General features: G+C 43.3%; 1 protein-coding gene across 1 annotated transcript; it reads left to right on the forward strand.

The window, feature by feature from the left end:
* Window positions 1–377: 377 nt before the first annotated feature.
* On the forward strand, window positions 378–19634 carry LOC309447041 (myosin-1B-like). Its single transcript, XM_082067301.1, has 39 exons — window positions 378–418; window positions 1318–1555; window positions 1644–1787; window positions 1880–2036; window positions 3435–3462; window positions 3560–3680; window positions 3759–3851; window positions 3965–4028; window positions 4111–4209; window positions 4319–4422; window positions 4501–4639; window positions 6013–6131; window positions 6245–6394; window positions 7007–7177; window positions 7426–7732; window positions 8069–8148; window positions 9386–9473; window positions 9569–9686; window positions 10335–10458; window positions 10544–10680; window positions 10773–11028; window positions 12035–12277; window positions 12371–12547; window positions 12632–12777; window positions 12866–12956; window positions 13044–13433; window positions 13555–13681; window positions 13892–14010; window positions 14293–14489; window positions 14909–15092; window positions 15179–15344; window positions 15516–15640; window positions 16314–16622; window positions 16774–16977; window positions 17945–18070; window positions 18166–18336; window positions 18423–18527; window positions 18768–18863; window positions 19368–19634. Exons 2-39 carry the CDS (start codon window positions 1352–1354, stop codon window positions 19518–19520), a joined length of 5832 nt encoding a protein of 1943 aa, XP_081923427.1. The 5' UTR covers window positions 378–418; window positions 1318–1351; the 3' UTR covers window positions 19521–19634.
* Window positions 19635–20067: the final 433 nt, after the last annotated feature.

Raw genomic sequence — 20067 nt, forward strand, 5'->3', positions numbered from 1 at the left:
TATTTCTAAATATATCCACGAGCACGAATGGGAATCATGCACTCAGTCAAGTTTGCCAAACAATGCTTTGCCAAAAATTTTTTGACCTAAGAAAGAGGAGGTGGGAGGTGTATGTGCAGACCAGAACCTATAAAAGTGCTGGTAGGACAAGGCTGTTCTGTCTCCACGGAAAGCTTCAAGGTAAGAGTCTGGAGGGCTGGGTGCTGGCAGAATACCAACTGCACTCCTGCTGCCTGTGGAACTGCTTTCCTCAGAGGACTCTCTGTATCAACAGATATTTTCTTTCTGCTTTTGAATCACCAGCGTACATTTGCCCTGTGACATATCCTTGGTGTTCTGTGCAAAAATAAGAAGTTGTCATTTCTGTTTTTCAGTATTGACCAGCTTCCAGCCTGAAGGCCAGCTGGTATCACAAGAGGTAAGACTCTGATTTGCCTATTCCATAGGAATAGACCCTCCAAGATTTTGTTTTTAGGCAGCTATCTGGGCACTTCCCATATCCCTTTACATCTGTGCATACTAAGGCAGTACAATTCTACCTAGTTGTGCTCTCTGAAACAGCAAATTTCCTTTCATAGCTGGGTTGGACATATTTGTTTGGTACCTCCTGGGAAATAGTTGGCTCTTACCACACAGAACCGTCAACAGGAGATTGCCTGTGAAGAGAAATCCAGGAAAGGGAAGGTGAATGAAGAGCACATATAGTGAAGATTTTGTCAAATCCCTCTGATTTTTTTTTTTAATTGAAAAGTTTTCCTCTTTAAGTATAAGTTAATCTTGAAGGATAAGCTTGAACTGGAAAAGGCAGAATAACTTCAGAAGATAAAACTCTGACTTCTGAGGAAAAAAGATTTGCATAGACGATTCACACCAATGCTTCTGCTTACACCACATCTTTTTGTTGTTGCTCCATCTCTTTACTCAATACAAATTACATGGTCTAAAACATGCAAAAGAGAAAGGATATAAGTGGACTTTCATAATTTTGATATGATGACTTCCCTTGGTATCTCTGCTGCTTTGTATAGAAAAGCTATATAATGTGCCAATCCAATTTTTCTGTGTAGCCTAGTTGAAACACTACTAGATCCAAAGAACTGACCATGTAAACAGCAATAAGAGAGAGAAGTTAAAATCATCCAAATCAAAGGCACCTATTTTCTTTAAGATCTAAATAAATTAAAGGATATATAGGGTGAAAAGCAGATAAGACAGAGAGGGAGACTGTAAGAATACGCAGAGCAGAGCACTACAGAGTCAGGTGTGTGGTGCAAAGGCATTTCTTCCTTCACTCGGTACTGTGTCTCTCCACTACAGGCCCGTGCTGTGCTGCACTCAATAAGCTGCAGCCATGTCGTCAGACTCTGAGATGGCGATCTTTGGGGAGGCAGCTCCTTACCTCCGAAAGTCAGAAAAGGAGAGAATCGAGGCCCAGAACAAGCCTTTTGATGCCAAGTCATCTGTCTTTGTGGTGCATCCCAAGGAATCCTATGTGAAAAGCACAATCCAGAGTAGGGAGTCAGGGAAGGTCACCGTCAAGACTGAAGCTGGAGAGGTGAGGAAAATGCAGGGTTTACAAACAGCATTTAATTTCCACTCTGACATCCGAGCTGACACGCATATAACTTTCTTTCCTCTGACAGACCCTGACTGTGAAGGAAGATCAAATCTTCTCCATGAACCCTCCCAAGTACGATAAAATCGAGGACATGGCCATGATGACCCACCTCCACGAACCCGCTGTGCTGTACAACCTCAAAGAGCGTTATGCAGCCTGGATGATCTACGTAAGTACCAGCAGCAGTCTTCCTTTGGGGAGCTGGGAGAACTGCTCTGCCAGGCTCAGGGGAAGGCAACGTGCTGTGTCCCTTCCTCGCAGACCTACTCGGGTCTCTTCTGCGTCACCGTCAACCCCTACAAGTGGCTGCCGGTGTACAACCCGGAGGTGGTGTTGGCCTACAGAGGCAAGAAGCGCCAGGAGGCTCCTCCACACATCTTCTCCATCTCTGACAACGCCTATCAGTTCATGCTGACTGGTGAGTGGCTCCATCTGTCTCAGAAGGACAGTACCATAAATTTCTTGGAAGGGATACTCTGTCCCAGTAGTAGGAGTAGACATTTTCAAAGCTTTCATGGTTCTGATGCATACACACTACTGTGTGTTTTACAATCATCATACCATTGTTTCTGGTCTTTTAAATGAAAGAAATTCCTGCAATCAGTGAGGTATTGTGGCATTTTTCTTGTTTAAACTCATGCTAACAGGTGAGTGGATGTCAGCATGATTCTATCAAAAAGACATTTTAAAAGTAATCACGGAGTTTCCTTAATAAATATGCTGACATTTCCATAACACATCATTAGAGTTTTATTTCAGTCATAGTATTAATGACAGCTAATTTTAAAATTAGTTTTTCATGTTAATATTTCTAAAAAGAAAGTATATTACCACAGATAGTGTATCAGGAAAAATGTTAAGTCAAATGGATCAGATGGAGCAAGAAAGATAATTATGTCTTTAATGAAAGAGTGAAAGTGAAAAGAGTATGAGATGGATATGTGATGTGAAAATTCTGACTAATGATGTGAAGTTATTTAATCAGAGGCCTACAGGAAACATCAGTACCACAAAAGTTCAGATTTGTCTTGATAAAACCATGACATGAAAAAATGAAACAGAATTATATGTTGCTGCTAGTTTTGTTTCCATATTTTCATGTTGTTGTCATATGCAGGGACAGGAGTTGGACTCAACTATTGTTGTCAGTTCCTTCCAACTCAGGACATTTTATGATTCTATGATACAGTCTTCCCCCAGTTTGGACTAATATTGGAGATCGACCTGACCCAGGTGCAGGACCTTGCACTTGGCCTTGTTGAACTCCATAAGGTTCACATGACACATTCCTCAAGCCTGTCGAAGTGCCTCTGGATGGCATCTGTTCCCTCTAGGATATCAACCACACTGCTCACCTTGGTGTCATCTGCAAACTTGCTGAGGGTGCACTCAATCCCACTATTTAATTAACCCCACTACTTAATTAATCCCACTATTTAATTAATACCTCATTAATGGAGGTGTTGGTCCCAGGAGAAACCTTGAGGGATAACTCTAATTAACCATTTGGGCATTGAGACTGTGACTGTAACACTTCGGATGCCGTCATTCAGTCAATTTCTTATCCATCTAACAGTCCACCCATCAAACCCATAACTCTCTAAATAAGAGGCAACAGTGTTCTGAGTATGTTTAGACATAAGAACATGGTGCAAATTGCTTTGAAAAAATTAGAAATTGAAAAAAAATATTAGGAGCTAGCAAAGGAAAAAAAATGCAGAATTTTTTCTTGTCGTAATTTATATTTACTGCATTAATTTACACTCTTTTTGTATTCTTCATTTACAAAGTCTATTTGTTTCTTCCTCCTACACAGATCGCGAGAACCAGTCGATCCTGATCACGTACGTACACTCCCTGCTGGGTCCCTGCGGGGCTGCCCGGTGCCAGGGGATCTCCTGCCTGACCACACGCTCTCTGCTTCTCTCTTTGCTTTGACAGCGGAGAATCCGGTGCAGGGAAGACTGTGAACACCAAGCGTGTCATCCAGTACTTTGCAACAATTGCAGCCAGTGGAGACAAGAAGAAGGAAGAGCAGCAGCAGCCAGCAGGCAAAATGCAGGTGAGGTCTTGGGGTAGGAGCCTGCAACTAAACAATTTATTTGTGAACAATACCATGACAATAAGATTTGTATTTTAGGGGACACTTGAGGATCAAATCATCAGCGCCAACCCACTGCTGGAGGCTTTTGGTAATGCCAAAACCGTGAGGAATGACAACTCTTCACGCTTTGTAAGTTGTTGTCTGAGACAAAATTACTTTTTTCGCATCAGCACCCAGACTCACATATTCTTGCAGTCAAGACTGGTAAAATAGTTCTCAGTTGGCTTTCCTGCTTCCTTCAGGGTAAATTCATCAGAATCCATTTTGGTGCCACAGGGAAACTGGCTTCAGCTGACATTGAAACATGTAAGTGACTCTCCTGGCCTTGTCCCTTTCCCTCCAGCCTTCCTCAGTTCCTGTGCTAACTCCATACTTCTGCCCTTGCCAGATCTGCTGGAGAAGTCCAGAGTCACTTTCCAGCTCCCGGCAGAAAGAAGCTACCACATCTTCTATCAGATCATGTCCAACAAGAAGCCGGAGCTCATTGGTAGGAAAGATCACTAATTTCTCCAGACAAAGACCATGGAGTAACATTGAATTCCTTTACATGCCAATTACCTTCATTTGATCTGTATGTGTTGGGTCCTTCTTTTCAGAGATGTTACTGATCACCACCAACCCATATGACTATCAGTATGTGAGTCAAGGTGAGATCACGGTACCCAGCATTAACGACCAGGAAGAGCTGATGGCCACAGATGTAAGTAACACACAGTTTTCCCAGGCTGACTCTGGCCTTTAACAGGCATGGTACTTACTCTAGTGGTTCTTTTGTTAGAGTGCCATTGACATCCTGGGCTTCACTCCTGATGAGAAAACAGCCATTTACAAGCTGACCGGGGCCGTCATGCACTACGGCAACCTGAAGTTCAAGCAGAAGCAGCGTGAGGAGCAGGCAGAGCCGGACGGCACAGAAGGTACAACATCAGTTAATACTGCAGCTGTGGTTGATATGTTCTACATTTCCTGTAGAGTCTTGGCAAGTCTCCGGGACTTCTGTTTGAAAAATAGACATCTAAGATATGTCTATCATGTTTGCCTTGCCCAATATGGTTCAAAGGTGCATTCCTGTAGAAGTTTGTGGAAGTATTTCCCTGAGACTAGAGTTATTTGCATATATCATAAACACATACTACTAATGTTGGGGTTTTTTTCTTGACTTTTGTGTGTGCTTGTGGTCTGGAGTTTTTTTAGGGAGTGTTAAGGCACAAATGAATATAACTGCAAGGAATACAATAGCGATTAATCTGATAATGATGAATAGTAATAGTAGAACAGGCTACAAATAATAGCTGGAACTTTATATAAGTGATGGTATTTTGCTGACTAAATCTTGGAAACATTCGGAGCAGTGTACACAGCACTGATCCCACTGATTCCACTATAATCCTCTTCAGAGGATAACTCTGAAGCTGTGAACAAATTTCTCAATGTGGCAGTGTCATATTTATTTTGCTAGTTTTACTTGCTTATAAAGCTGGGAGAAGGCTATGACACTTCATCTTCTCCATCTCCTGCGGACTCCATCTATTGTGCAGTCTTTCCTTACCTGCTTTTGCAAACACTGAGGAAAACCTGCAATGTATTTCAGCATTACACTATCCTTACTCATTAGAAATTTTTCCTGACAACTGTTAGAACTTGTCCAATATTTATGCAGTGATCTGCTATACTTTTTTATCATGATTTCAAATTAATTGTATAAGCATTATTGAACAAATAATTTTACATACTGTGCCTGCTGGTGGAGTCTGAATTCAATAGTAAAAGCGATAGCAAAAGGTAAAATGCCAAATTTTTGTTGAGGATGCACTTCTAAAAATAACCCTTCATCTCGTATGTTTAGCTGTAGATTCATAAAGGCATAATTGACACTTGTTTTGTGCTCTCTTGAGCATTATGTCTTTGAAGTTACCCTACCACTAGTCACTGAAACAAATTGCACTGTATTTGCTTCTGAGAGGATCTGTGATTGCCTGCACTTTTGTCATCATCCCAGGCTTACCTTTGATTTTTCATTTTCAGTACTTGTTATAGAGAAGTCTGCCCACCTAAATGTCTCTTAACTGATTTTTCATTCAAAATTCAAAATAAACTAAGAATAGGTGAAGAAAAAAGACGCACTATAAATGTACCATAATTACTAGAGAATATTAACTATGATAAATTAGAAATACATTATTTTTTCATCTTAACTGATTGTTTTATCTTTACTAGAATTTCCTTTTAATTCTCGTTTTAAGGAACATTGTTTGCTGGTACCTTAACAACTCACTTTTTTGGTCTTTAGTTGCTGACAAGGCTGCCTACCTGATGGGTCTGAACTCAGCAGACCTGCTCAAGGCCCTCTGCTACCCCCGAGTCAAGGTTGGCAATGAATATGTGACCAAGGGTCAAACTGTGCAGCAGGTAACAAAAATGCCTGTTTTGTTGACAAACCTTCTGGGCTTCCTCTTTTGCTCTGCATTATATCTACAAGCCTTCTGTTTTTTTTGTTGTTTTTGTTTGTTTGTTTGTTTTAGGTATACAATTCAGTAGGTGCTCTGGCAAAAGCCGTGTTTGAGAAGATGTTCTTGTGGATGGTTATTCGCATCAACCAACAGCTGGATACCAAGCAGCCCAGACAGTACTTCATTGGTGTCCTGGACATTGCTGGCTTTGAGATCTTTGATGTAAGAACAGTGTTTTATTACAACACTTTCAGAAGTTACTCTAGAGTGGTGCCTTTTTTTTTTTTCTTTCCAGAAATTATTTGATCCTTTCAGATTGTATCTAAAGTATCATGATTTCCACAGGATTTTAATTTGGAATAGATTTTTGTGTTTCACATATGCCAATGGAAATCCATACATAAATGCAGGGGGTTTTGACTGATTAGAAACAGTAGACTAACATGGCATGTGGTACCTAATGTAGAGAGAGCAGTTCCATAGACATAATTTGTGCTTTGAAGGCTTGGGACATACTCTGAAATCAGCATTTGGAAATGTTGGACAAACTGCTGTGCTGTGGACTGTCCCGTGACTGGATTATCCCAGTCTAGTACATATAAAAACTGGCAAGTCTGAATTATTAATGTGGCCTAATCTTCTAGGGGTCGTAAACATATGGATAAATATTAGCTTGACAAGAGAGACACACTGACAGAAGTTACAAACTCCTGGCTGAGCAAAGCAGGAACACTCTCCTATCCTCCTGTAATTTGGTACAAAAAGCCAGCACTGTTCTTTACCTGTAGCTTTCTAAATTAACATTAATAATAATATTTATTTGTAATATTGCAGTTCAACAGCCTGGAGCAGCTGTGCATCAACTTCACCAATGAGAAACTGCAACAGTTCTTCAACCACCACATGTTCGTGCTGGAGCAGGAGGAGTACAAGAAGGAGGGAATTGAATGGGAGTTCATTGACTTTGGGATGGACCTGGCTGCCTGCATTGAGCTCATTGAGAAGGTATTTGTGCAATTCACCATGTCTAATATTTTCAGAAATGTATTAATTTTTTGTATATTTATAAATGCAGCTTGAAAGGGTAATTGTGATATTGTAAATATATAAGTTTATAATATTTTACAATTTTCTCTGCTGAGCATCAGAATAATTCCTGAGGCTGTTAATGTTGTTCCACTTAGGAAGCTATATCTTTATCTGTCATTCTTTCTTCCTTTTCACCTCTTCCTCCTTCATTCTGTTTCTCCCAGCCCATGGGCATCTTCTCCATCCTGGAAGAGGAGTGCATGTTCCCCAAGGCAACTGACACCTCTTTCAAGAACAAGCTCTATGACCAACATCTGGGCAAGTCCAACAACTTCCAGAAGCCCAAACCTGCCAAAGGCAAGGCTGAGGCTCACTTCTCCCTGGTGCACTACGCTGGCACGGTGGACTACAACATCACTGGCTGGCTTGACAAGAACAAGGACCCCCTGAATGAAACTGTTGTGGGGCTGTACCAGAAATCATCCTTGAAGACACTGGCCTTACTCTTTGCCGCTGCTCCAGGAGAGGCAGGTAAGTTCTGTGAAATTAATATTTTCATTTTTATTTAATGACTCTACCAGAGCCATGAATATCAGCTAGAGTGTTCTAAAGAAACTACATATTCTGTAGAGTCTCCAATAGTTTGAATGTATTCAAATGTATTTCAGGTCTTCCACTCGGCCATCATAGTCCCTTCATTTATCATGCAGCTTTAGTTTATCGTACACCTTTGGCCCTGTGTTCTTTCAGATTGAGTGATGACTCTGTTTCCCACTGCATCCATAACTGATACATATGAACAAGCTTCTTGCAGTGTCATAGAAAAAAATATCCAAATCAAACCCATGGTTTTTTTGTGTTCTTCAGAGGGTGGTGGTGGTGGTGGTGGCAAGAAGGGAGGCAAGAAGAAGGGGTCTTCTTTCCAGACTGTGTCAGCTCTTTTCAGGGTAAGTACCAAAGTCATTGTCTCTCTCTCTCTTTTTTTTTTTAGTTTAAGACTGTGAAACCTCACAGTACCTCCAACAAAGCCATTTTACTGCAACCTATTAACATTATTCCACATAAAGAGCAACTCTTCAGTTATTCATGAAAGAGCTGACTGCAAGTCAGCTGAGGTCAGCTGAGGAAGATCCATCTTGATGCTGGAAGAAGTACTTGGGTCAGGTTACAGTTTCATTTACTCATGAGTTGGCAGGTTCAAGCTCTTTCCCCTCTCTCTCTGCCTTGGGGAGGCAATGGTGGATCTGGCTGCCTTCCTCAGGGAAACTCAAGTCTGGATCAGCACACACAAATGTGTGTGCATTTTCACATGATAATATAGAACTCATATAACACATACTTGTTTGCACAAGTATACATATGAAGACAAGGCAATAGGGAAATGCCAAGGCCGGTTACCTTTCCATCATTGGACAGAGCTTTGGAAACACTCTTGTTTGAGCACCCGTGCCCATCCAGCTGCTATGTGGCATCCTGAACAGATTTTCACGTGAAAGATATATTTGTTTGAGTAGCTTTGCCCATGCTACAAGCCAGTGCCAGACTGAGAAATACTAGGACCTAGCTAGCAAAAGTGATTGCTAAAATCAGACATAGTTCATGAGTTTGCTTTTAAAAACTCCTCTGGAAAGGAGTGCTGTAGGACCTATTGCTCATGCTTTTTCTCTATGAGTTGTGACCTCATTCTCACTGAACAGGGAGACTTTCTGGTCTTCCTCTGCTCAACCTTTGTCAAATATAACTTCACAAGTAGCTCCTAATGCCATTAAGCTGCTCTTTCAGAGTCTTATCTACAAACTTGGTCCTTACCAGTCTTCCCTTTTGTCCTATTTTTGGTTTTGTTTTTGTTTCCATCAGCAGCCAGTGTCTTCCATAGGGTGAGAATCTGGTGATTACAAAGAATCATCTTTCACTCATATGTATGCCTTTTGTCACGAACTTCTGGTCACCATTCTCCATAGGTGTCCTGTCTGAGTGAATATATCCCTCAGTCTCATGGAAACATATTACACAGTTTTGTGTCTTTTATGCTCAAGACTTAAAGGCAAAAGAAAACACAAATTAGGATGGCTATAGGTGCAAATAATAAATTCATTATTACTTTCCAACACTTTTTGCACATCTGACAGTATAATTGCAGAGGTACCATTTGTTAACAAAAAATCTTTTCTCATGATCCCACAGGAGAACCTGAACAAGCTGATGACCAATCTACGGAGCACTCACCCCCATTTTGTGCGCTGTATCATCCCCAATGAAACAAAAACACCTGGTAAGAACATCAAGTAGAGAGAATCCATAGTGCGAAGAAGCCATTATCCTCTGTGCCTTATCATGAAGTATCACATAATTGTTTTATTTGCTTAGGTGCCATGGAGCATGAACTGGTGCTACACCAGCTGCGTTGTAACGGCGTGCTGGAGGGGATCAGAATTTGCAGGAAGGGATTCCCCAGCAGAATCCTCTATGCTGACTTCAAACAGAGGTCATCCTTCTTTCTGCTCTCCATCCTGTCTTTCCTGCATAAGTTGTACATCTTGACTGTTTTAGCATTTGTGGTTATTTTTAAGTGCCAACTCTATCTGCTTATAATGGAAAGAGAGGAGCAATGTTGGAATGTTGAGAAATTAAGAGGTAATTGAGTTGTTCTCACTGATTGCTGGTCATCGCAGAACTGAACTTTGCCAGTGTCTCTGAGTATGGAAGCACAATAGATACACGAGCCAGTGATTACAAGATTAAAAAATGCAGATTGGGATGTGGCTACAACATATTCCCAGGCAAAAATGACTGCCTCTATGAGTGCTCTGCCCATTGCCCTTTCAAGGAAAGATGTTTTCCTCCTGTGCACATAAAGCAATTTTCTACAGTATAGTTGTGAAGATATAAGACTGAAATGGCTGGAGACCAGTGCCCTATTTTCATCTATGACTGATCACTTAAAGACAGTAAAAGTTTCCTGTTTATTTTTTTTAACCAAATTAGCACTTCATTATAACTGTATCTCTAAATAAGGAGTAAAATTCCAACTTGCTCAGCCTTATTCTTATGCAAAGACTGCTGTTAATTTCAATAAACTGTATAACCTTATGACTTGAGATTGCCTTCATTCATAGTTCCTCTCATTCTGCAGGTACAAGGTGCTTAATGCCAGCGCCATCCCAGAGGGACAGTTCATTGATAGCAAGAAGGCTTCTGAGAAGCTTCTTGGGTCAATCGATGTGGACCACACCCAGTACAAATTTGGCCACACCAAGGTACAACCCCCTCTTGTTTCAACCCCTGTGTGCCTGTGCTTTGCTCTGCCTGACAATGATGTGCTGCAACTTTCCCTTTCTCAAGGTGTTCTTCAAAGCTGGGCTGCTGGGACTGCTGGAGGAGATGAGGGATGAGAAGCTGGCACAGCTCATCACCCGCACACAGGCCAGGTGCAGGGGCTTCCTCATGAGAGTGGAGTTCCAGAGAATGATGGAGAGGAGGTACATCTTCAGTTAATGTCACTGTACCTGGGGGAAAGTGTTGACACTTGTCATACTGAAAATATTCAATGTATATTTTAATTATGCTCCAGGGAGTCCATCTTCTGCATCCAGTACAATGTTCGGTCCTTCATGAATGTGAAGCACTGGCCCTGGATGAAGTTGTTCTTCAAGATCAAGCCCTTGCTGAAGAGCGCAGAATCGGAGAAGGAGATGGCCAACATGAAGGAAGAATTTGAGAAAACCAAGGAAGAACTTGCAAAGTCAGAGGCAAAGAGGAAGGAGCTGGAGGAGAAAATGGTGGTCCTGCTGCAGGAGAAAAATGATTTGCAGCTCCAAGTGCAGGCGGTGAGTATCACTGTTAATTTTTCCCTGGGAAAGTAATGTCACACAGCCAGAACGCTTCTCACCCTGAGCAGGGACTCACAGGAGGCTGAATAATGTGTAGTAGAAAACGTTCTAAATCACTCACTCTAACACTGCGTAAACAGGCACTGACAGGGGCATGGTGAGTCTCGTGGCTGCCCCACACGAGACCCGGCATTCCTGCTGCCTGAAAAAAGAGCCACGTAACACCGGGCAACAAGTAACCCACAGCAGAGAGCTCTGAACTGAAGGGAAATATCTCCACCTACTTAACATTCATCACCATGTATCTGTCTAACAGAGTCAAGGCAAAGCTCAGAAGGGTACACTATTTACAGCTACACTAGGGAAGCCAGGATTACTTTCAGAAACATGGATACTTTCCATTCAAGCTCAATTAGGAAAAGGCAGTTTCTTCACACCAAATGAAATTATCAACTACTTAGCACTGTAAATGCTCAGCATGGGCTAGAAAGAAGGCACAGAGGTGACCGATAGCAAAGGCAAGAACTCTGCTGGACTTACAGCAATTTCAATGCATGTAGAAAGGTGATAAATTTCTTTCTCAACTAAATTATTCTCATAAGATGGAAAAGCCTTAATTTCCCAAATCTTATAAGGTTCTCAGTGAGACAATTAAAAAGCTACTAAGTACTTCTCCTGTCAGGAAAAAGGACTCCAAGCCTTTGTTCCTGCTGAAACTAGTAATTGAAGTGACCACTCTTGTGTTGTGCTGTGTTTGTGAGTGCATGAGATATCTCATAGCTACACTCTCTGTGAGACAATTTGAAGAGACACAAAAAATTTGGAATCAATGTTGATAGCAGATAAAATGGTTTCCCAATAGACATGAGGCAGGATCTCCCAGTTTCTGGAGTGGAAGGCCACGGTCGGTCCTGTATGAACGCGTGCCTACTCAGGGATAAAAAAGACAGAGCAGAGAAACTTCAAAACATTACAACCCCTAAAATCTGTGTCTCTCCACCAGGAAGCAGATAGTTTGGCTGATGCTGAGGAAAGATGTGACCAGCTCATCAAAACCAAAATCCAGCTGGAAGCCAAAATTAAGGAGGTAACTGAAAGGGCTGAGGATGAGGAAGAAATTAATGCTGAGCTGACAGCCAAGAAAAGGAAACTGGAGGATGAATGTTCAGAACTGAAGAAAGATATTGATGACCTTGAGCTAACACTGGCCAAGGTTGAGAAGGAAAAACATGCCACCGAAAACAAGGTATGAGACAGAACGTGTCACTCATGCTCCAGAAAAGAGGACACTGCTGTTACAGGATTTCCTTTATTGACACTTGCTGCCTTCTTCTCAAAGGTGAAAAACCTCACAGAGGAGATGGCAACCCTGGATGAGACCATTGCCAAGCTGACAAAAGAGAAGAAAGCCCTCCAAGAGGCCCATCAGCAGACACTGGATGACCTGCAGGCAGAAGAGGACAAAGTCAATACACTGACTAAATCCAAGACCAAGCTGGAGCAGCAAGTGGATGATGTGAGCACACGGCCACCCAGCAAGAACAGGACAGGTATGGAGTTAGACCTGACTGGTCATGTACTGATGGTCTTGTTATTTTAGTTGGAAGGGTCTCTGGAGCAAGAGAAGAAACTGCGCATGGACCTTGAGAGAGCTAAGAGGAAACTCGAAGGAGACCTGAAGCTGTCCCATGACAACATAATGGACTTGGAAAATGATAAGCAGCAGCTGGATGAGAAACTGAAGAAGTAAGTCTGGCTGTGGGACACCAGAGTGCTGGGCTGGTCACACTTGTCTTTTTTCCCTGATCTCTAACATGGTTTGATTTGCCCACAGGAAAGACTTTGAAATCAGCCAGATCCAGAGCAAAATTGAGGATGAGCAAGCCCTGGGCATGCAATTACAGAAGAAGATCAAGGAGCTTCAGGCAAGTCTCTGTTCCTTCCCCTCTCTCTCCCAGTCTCAGGTCAGGTAGGAGGAGGCCCAGGTGTGAAGGGTCCCTAATGTTCCACAGGCCCGTATTGAGGAACTGGAGGAGGAAATTGAGGCCGAGCGAACCTCTCGGGCAAAAGCCGAGAAGCATCGTGCTGACCTCTCCAGGGAGCTGGAGGAGATCAGCGAGCGCCTGGAGGAAGCAGGAGGGGCTACGGCAGCTCAGATCGATATGAACAAGAAGCGTGAGGCAGAGTTTCAGAAGATGCGTCGCGACCTGGAAGAGGCCACGCTGCAGCACGAAGCCACGGCTGCCGCCCTGCGCAAGAAGCACGCGGACAGCACAGCTGAGCTTGGGGAGCAGATCGACAACCTGCAGCGAGTGAAGCAGAAGCTGGAGAAGGAGAAGAGCGAGCTGAAGATGGAGATTGACGACTTGGCCAGTAACATGGAGTCTGTCTCCAAAGCCAAGGTACACAAATACCTTACGGATGTTTCTGCCTCAATGGAATTCTATAAAATGCAACTTCTTGAGCCTGCTATTTCTGAAAATGTGAATGGTTAATCCTTCCCCTTCTGTATGTTGACACAAGGCAAGTCTGGAGAAGATGTGCCGCACACTGGAAGATCAGCTAAGTGAGATTAAGACAAAGGAAGAAGAACATCAGCGCATGATCAATGACCTCAATGCTCAAAGAGCTCGTCTGCAGACAGAAGCAGGTGAGACATTCACATGGCTGATGTTCAAATGAATAATGTCAGAGAGTTAATGCAGAAATGAACCTTTTGGGCACATGATCAGTTCAAAATGCCTGGAATAGGATCATAAATTTCTGAAGTTCTGCTAACTATTTGGATTTAAAGTTCTAAATATCCACAATACTGTAATCAATGGCAATAAAATGTTTGTGTGTCTACAAACTTTTCCAGGTGAATATTCACGCCAAGTGGAGGAGAAGGATGCATTGGTTTCTCAGCTGTCAAGAGGCAAGCAGGCATTCACACAACAGATTGAGGAACTCAAGAGGCACTTAGAGGAAGAGATAAAGGTGAGAAGGTTTTGTCATAAATGAATGAAATCACAGAATCACAGAAATCACAGAAGAGAGGGGGAGAATTAACCACTTAGGTAATGCAGTGGGAGTCTTATTATACTAGCTTTGCTCCCGCTTCCTGCAGTCTATCCATTAATTCTTTTGCAGATTCTCAGATTTTCCTTTCACATTCAGTATCTTGTTATCATGCTCACAGTAGGGTAATCCAGTGTCCATCACCATGAAAGACTTCAATGCACATTTGGATTCAATGTCACACTACTATTTTTCCCCCAGGCCAAGAACGCCCTGGCCCACGCCCTGCAGTCTGCTCGCCACGACTGTGACTTGCTCCGGGAACAATATGAGGAGGAGCAGGAAACCAAGGGGGAGCTGCAGCGTGTGCTGTCCAAGGCCAACAGCGAAGTGGCCCAGTGGAGAACCAAATACGAGACTGACGCTATTCAGCGCACGGAGGAGCTGGAGGAGGCCAAGTACGTGGGGAAGGTGGGGAACAGTAGCAGACTAAGAACAGAGATCTGAGGAGACAACTGTGATATTGTCAGGAGGAAGGCAATGCTCTGCTTTGGGGTAGAGATATTGTCAGGAAGAGAGGACGTATAGCCCAGAGCTGGTATGCATTGGGAACAGCAGAAGCAGCAGAGCTCTTCAGATGCAGAAGAGCAGAGAGATGCTTATGAATGCAGAGTGAATAGAAAAAGGAGTGAAGTGCTGCAGCCCAGGATTCAGACTTAGAAATACAATGGCTGGCTGGGAGAGGACCTACACCTCTGTGTAAATGGGGATCACACACCACCAAGGGGCTAAGTGTGCTCCCATGAAAAACATACTGGCTGCACACCACAGGTTACTGTTTCCTTCCTCACCTGGAGCTGTGCTTGTCTCCTGCCAGGAAGAAGCTGGCACAGCGCCTGCAAGATGCAGAGGAACACGTTGAAGCTGTGAATGCCAAATGTGCCTCCCTGGAAAAGACAAAGCAGAGGCTGCAGAATGAAGTGGAGGACCTGATGATTGATGTGGAGCGAACAAATGCTGCCTGCGCAGCTCTGGATAAGAAGCAGAAGAACTTTGACAAGGTCTTTTGGGCTCCAGACCTGGGGTTCCTGGGCAGAGCATCCCCTCCTGATGGCCACATCCAAACTCACACCTGGTTTCTCTTCAGATCCTGGCAGAATGGAAGCAGAAGTACGAGGAGACACAGGCTGAGCTGGAAGCCTCCCAGAAGGAGGCTCGCTCTCTCAGCACGGAGCTCTTTAAGATGAAGAATGCCTATGAGGAGTCCTTGGACCACCTGGAAACGCTGAAGCGGGAGAACAAGAACTTGCAGCGTAAGTGCGTGGCCCTCTGCTCCTGGCAGGGCTTTCTCCTGTCCAGCACTATGCACCGCTGCACATGGGTCTGTGCCTGCAGGTGGGCAGGGATGTCTGTCACCTTGGTGTGACAGGGCCCTTCCCGTTGTGCTCTGTGCCTGACCATGCCATTGGTGTTTGTTCCCACAGAGGAGATTTCCGACCTCACGGAGCAGATTGCAGAGGGAGGAAAGGCGATTCATGAGCTGGAGAAAGTCAAGAAGCAGGTTGAGCAGGAGAAATCTGAACTCCAAGCCTCCCTGGAGGAAGCTGAGGTACACTCTTCTGTTCTTTGTTTTTTACTTACAGTAGAGTTTAGTAACCTCAGATACCATTTTTGAAATTATATGTATTGATGATTAGGGGCCTAGACCACCTTTCTTATGCAAAACTGAGTGAGCTGGGTCTGTTCAGCCTGGAGAAGAGAATCTGAGAGGAGATCTCATCAGTTTTTATAAATATCTGAAGGGTAGATGTCAAGAGGATGGGACCACACTCCTGTCAGTGGTGCCCAACAGTAGGGGAAACGGGCACAAACTGAAGCATAGGAGGTTACATTTGAATATGAGGAAAAGCTTCTTTACTTTGAAGGTGACAGAGCACCTGATCAGGCTGTCCAGAGAGATTGTGGAGTCTCCTTCTCTGGAGACATTCAAGACCCACCTGGACACATTCCCATGCAATCTACCCTAGGTGAACCTGCTTTAGCAGGTGGCTTGGAATAGATGACCTCCAGAGGTCCCTTCCAACCCCAACCATTCAGTGATCCTGTGAGAATAAACTCTTGGTACAGGAGCATGGGTTTTTTTGACACCTTTAACTTCCTTCCTACGGTCTCAGACCCCATGTTGTATGTTATCCTTCAAGAGAAATAGTTCAGGTAAAGTTACTGACATTATTATTTTCTATGTTGTCACATTAAAAGTATTATAATTTATTCTTGTCCAGGCCTCCCTGGAACATGAAGAGGGGAAGATCCTGCGCCTCCAGCTTGAGCTGAACCAGGTGAAGTCGGAGATTGACAGGAAGATAGCAGAGAAAGATGAGGAGATTGACCAGCTGAAGAGAAACCACCTCCGAGTTGTGGAGTCCATGCAGAGCACCCTGGACGCTGAGATCAGGAGCAGGAATGAAGCCCTGCGGCTGAAGAAGAAGATGGAGGGAGACCTGAATGAAATGGAGATCCAGCTGAGCCATGCCAACCGCCAGGCTGCAGACGCACAAAAGAACCTGAGAAATGCACAGGGAGTGCTCAAGGTATGGCACAACGGAACAGGTGCTCACTGGTCTCTTATACGTCTAAAAGTTTTTCTGTTCTAAAATCCTGTCAGTTGCATACTGATGAGAAAATAAGAAATAGGAAAACAGGAAAAATATGCCTCACAATGTGTCTTTTCTCTCTTACCAGGATACCCAGATACACTTGGATGATGCTCTCAGGGGACAAGAGGACCTGAAGGAGCAGGTGGCCATGGTGGAGCGCAGAGCAAACCTGTTGCAGGCTGAAGTTGAGGAACTGAGGGCAGCCCTGGAGCAGACGGAGAGGTCAAGGAAGGTGGCTGAGCAGGAGCTTCTGGATGCAAGTGAGCGTGTGCAGCTCCTCCACAGTCAGGTCAGTGTAATAATAATAACAACAATGATAATAATAATGCTTTTGCTTCGTACATCTACAACTACCTGAAAGGAGTTTGGAGCAAGGGGGTGCATCTACTTTCCCAAGTAACAAGTGACAGGATGAGTGGAAATAGCCTTAAGTTGTGTCAGGGGAGGTTTAGGTTGGATATTAGGAATAATTTTTTCTTGGACAGGGCTGTCGGGCGTTGGAACAGGCTGCCCAGGGAAGTGGGGAAGTCACCACCCCTGGAGAGGTTGAACAGATGTGGAGATGAGGTTCCTAGGGAAATGGGGTAGTGACTGTGTTAGGTTAATGGTTGGACTCAATCATCTTAAAGGACTTTTCCAACGAGAATGATTCTATGATTCTGTGATATAAAGTAGCTGAAGACTGGATGAACTGTACCTGTATTTTGTAAAATACATTTTAACTTTCACAGTATGGATAATGAATATACAATGTGACTTTTTTTAGCTGCAGATATTATATTAATTTCACAATGCGGATAACTTAAAAGTAATAAATATGTGAGTAATAGATATGTGAAGTTCTTACTCTAGAACTTAAGTGAGGTCAAGAGCTTTCACATTGACATTGGAGACTGTAAATCAAACTTATGTTGATCATTAAGAAAATAGGAATACAGTAATACTGTCATTAACATAATTTAATGATGTCATTATAAGTATTCTACAGCACCAAATAACTTTTTTACTGCCACTAGAAAATGATAACAAAAGATTACATCTTTTTCCTTAATAATTCTAAGTTTTTTCTTGTCTGAGAAACTGTGAAGGAAGACTTTATGGAGGATGTTCTGGAAATACTGAAATAGCTGAGAAACTAATGATTACTACCACAACAGTTCCTTTAGAACTGTTGTTCCTTTGCATTCATGCAAAGTTCTTCATATGATATTGCAAGCTAACAAAAACAAAATTGTGATATTGATGCTCTTCAACAGAACACCAGCTTGATCAATACCAAGAAGAAGCTGGAAACAGACATTACCCAAATTCAGAGTGAAATGGAGGAGACGGTCCAGGAAGCCCGCAATGCTGAAGAGAAAGCCAAGAAGGCCATCACAGATGTGAGTCGGAGGCTCCTTTCATTGCTGATGCTGGATGTGTTCTCCTTGGAACTGTGTCCAGCCCCCAAATGGACTTGACCCTTTGCTCTCATCAGGCAGCCATGATGGCAGAAGAGCTGAAGAAGGAGCAGGACACCAGCGCCCACCTGGAGAGGATGAAGAAGAACCTGGACCAGACGGTGAAGGACCTGCAGCACCGTCTGGACGAGGCTGAGCAGTTGGCCCTGAAGGGAGGCAAGAAGCAAATCCAGAAGCTCGAGGCCAGAGTGCGTAGGGCTGCTCTTTGTACGTGAGTGAACATGTCACACAAGCAGCCATCAGGGAAGCTCCAAGGATGGGCTTGTCCTTGCAGGTGCGGGAGCTGGAAGGGGAGGTTGATGCTGAGCAGAAGCGCAGCGCTGAAGCCGTGAAGGGTGTGCGCAAGTACGAGAGGAGGGTGAAGGAGCTGACCTACCAGGTAAGGCAGGAGGCTTCATTGTGTTGACATACTCTTCTTCCAGGAAGTGCAAATGTTGGCACATTGCCTTCCAGAGGTATTTCTTTCTGTACCTCAGTCAGTGACACAGTTAACATCATTTTGACCTGTGTCCATCCGGACAGCAATGCTCTGTAAGGAATGTTACTCCTTGTATTTCACATTTATGGAAATTAGAGAAAGAGGCAAACAAAGATTTTTCTTACTTACCATTTTCTGTAGTCTGAGGAAGACCGGAAGAACGTTCTCAGGCTCCAAGATCTAGTGGACAAGCTTCAAATGAAAGTGAAGTCCTACAAGAGGCAAGCTGAGGAGGCTGTAAGTACCACTCTGAGCAAGGCCAGATCTCCTTCTGGTGGAGGTGGAATTCTGTGTTGGTGTTTTCTTCTGTCCAACTTTTTGAAACCTTGACTGTTTTGATGCACTTGCTGCTACAAGACAAAGGAGAATGTAACAATAAGAACTGCTGGTTTGGGGAGGAACTGCACTTCCCCAGCACTATTTGTTTTGCTCTAAGCTTCACTTCCCACCTCTGTTTCTTGCTTCCTACCATATCCTGGTTGTCAGAAGCAGCTGCTAGTCCATCTGTTCAGGACTCTGCCATGAGCTCTGCATACGCCATGCTGTGTGTAATGTGGTCATTGGCGTTTTTGACACTCTAATGTTCTTTTCTCTTCTGGCACCCTGAGTAGCTTCTTATCTTCATTTTGAACCTGCTCTGCTTGCCCAGTTGTAGCATTTAAGTTTCTCTTTGCCCAGTTTTCACATATACGAGTGTCGGCACACTGCCTGTTGTTTTCACAATTCCCTCTCCCCGCACAGGAGGAACTGTCCAATGTCAACCTCTCCAAGTTCCGCAAGATCCAGCACGAGCTGGAGGAAGCCGAGGAGCGGGCTGACATTGCGGAGTCGCAGGTCAACAAGCTCCGAGCAAAGAGCCGGGAGTTTCATAAGAAGGCAGAAGAGGAGGAATGAGGATCTCAAGTCTAAAAAGTGACCTGAGAGATGCATAAAATGTAAATCTCTGTGTTGCTTTCTTCTGTAATTAGCATGTATGTCTAGATAATAAAGACAGTAGAGACCTTTGCATATGAACAGTGATTAGCGTGCTTTATTTATTTATTCAGCGTTTATTAGAGTACATGTACACAGTTCATATTCACATTTACAAGTATATTAAATACCTATACATTTTTACAAATACATTTTAAAAAATGTATAAGGAATAATAACAATTTTATGGATTTTCTATTCATCTTGCAATGAAAAGTATGCCTTTCTTTGATAGACTAAGACTAATCTATTTCAGTTATTTTGATGAAATATTAGGGGGGAAAAAAGCACAGCAGATTCCTGTAGTGTTGTTGTGGGCTCTTTTAATATATGTTATTTTTATTAATTGAAAAATGCTGCTTATTTCGTTATCCTTCTGGGTGTGAGAAATTAAAATCTCTACTTTGATTCAAGAGACTGAAGTTCACTCCAAGCATTGACGAGTAGTCAAACCGTCCTGGTGAGATAA

This window comes from Streptopelia decaocto (genome assembly GCF_964273445.1).
Source record: "Streptopelia decaocto genome assembly, chromosome: 16".
Classification (NCBI taxonomy): domain Eukaryota; kingdom Metazoa; phylum Chordata; class Aves; order Columbiformes; family Columbidae; genus Streptopelia; species Streptopelia decaocto.

Bases quoted from the DNA above. Each gene is read 5' to 3' on its own strand.
- LOC309447041 (XM_082067301.1), top strand. From the start codon at position 1,352: ATGTCGTCAGACTCTGAGATGGCGATCTTTGGGGAGGCAGCTCCTTAC. The intron at 12,957-13,043 runs GCAAGTCTCTGT...AATGTTCCACAG, and splicing joins AGAAGATCAAGGAGCTTCAG to GCCCGTATTGAGGAACTGGA. The intron at 13,682-13,891 runs GTGAGACATTCA...AAACTTTTCCAG, and splicing joins TCGTCTGCAGACAGAAGCAG to GTGAATATTCACGCCAAGTG.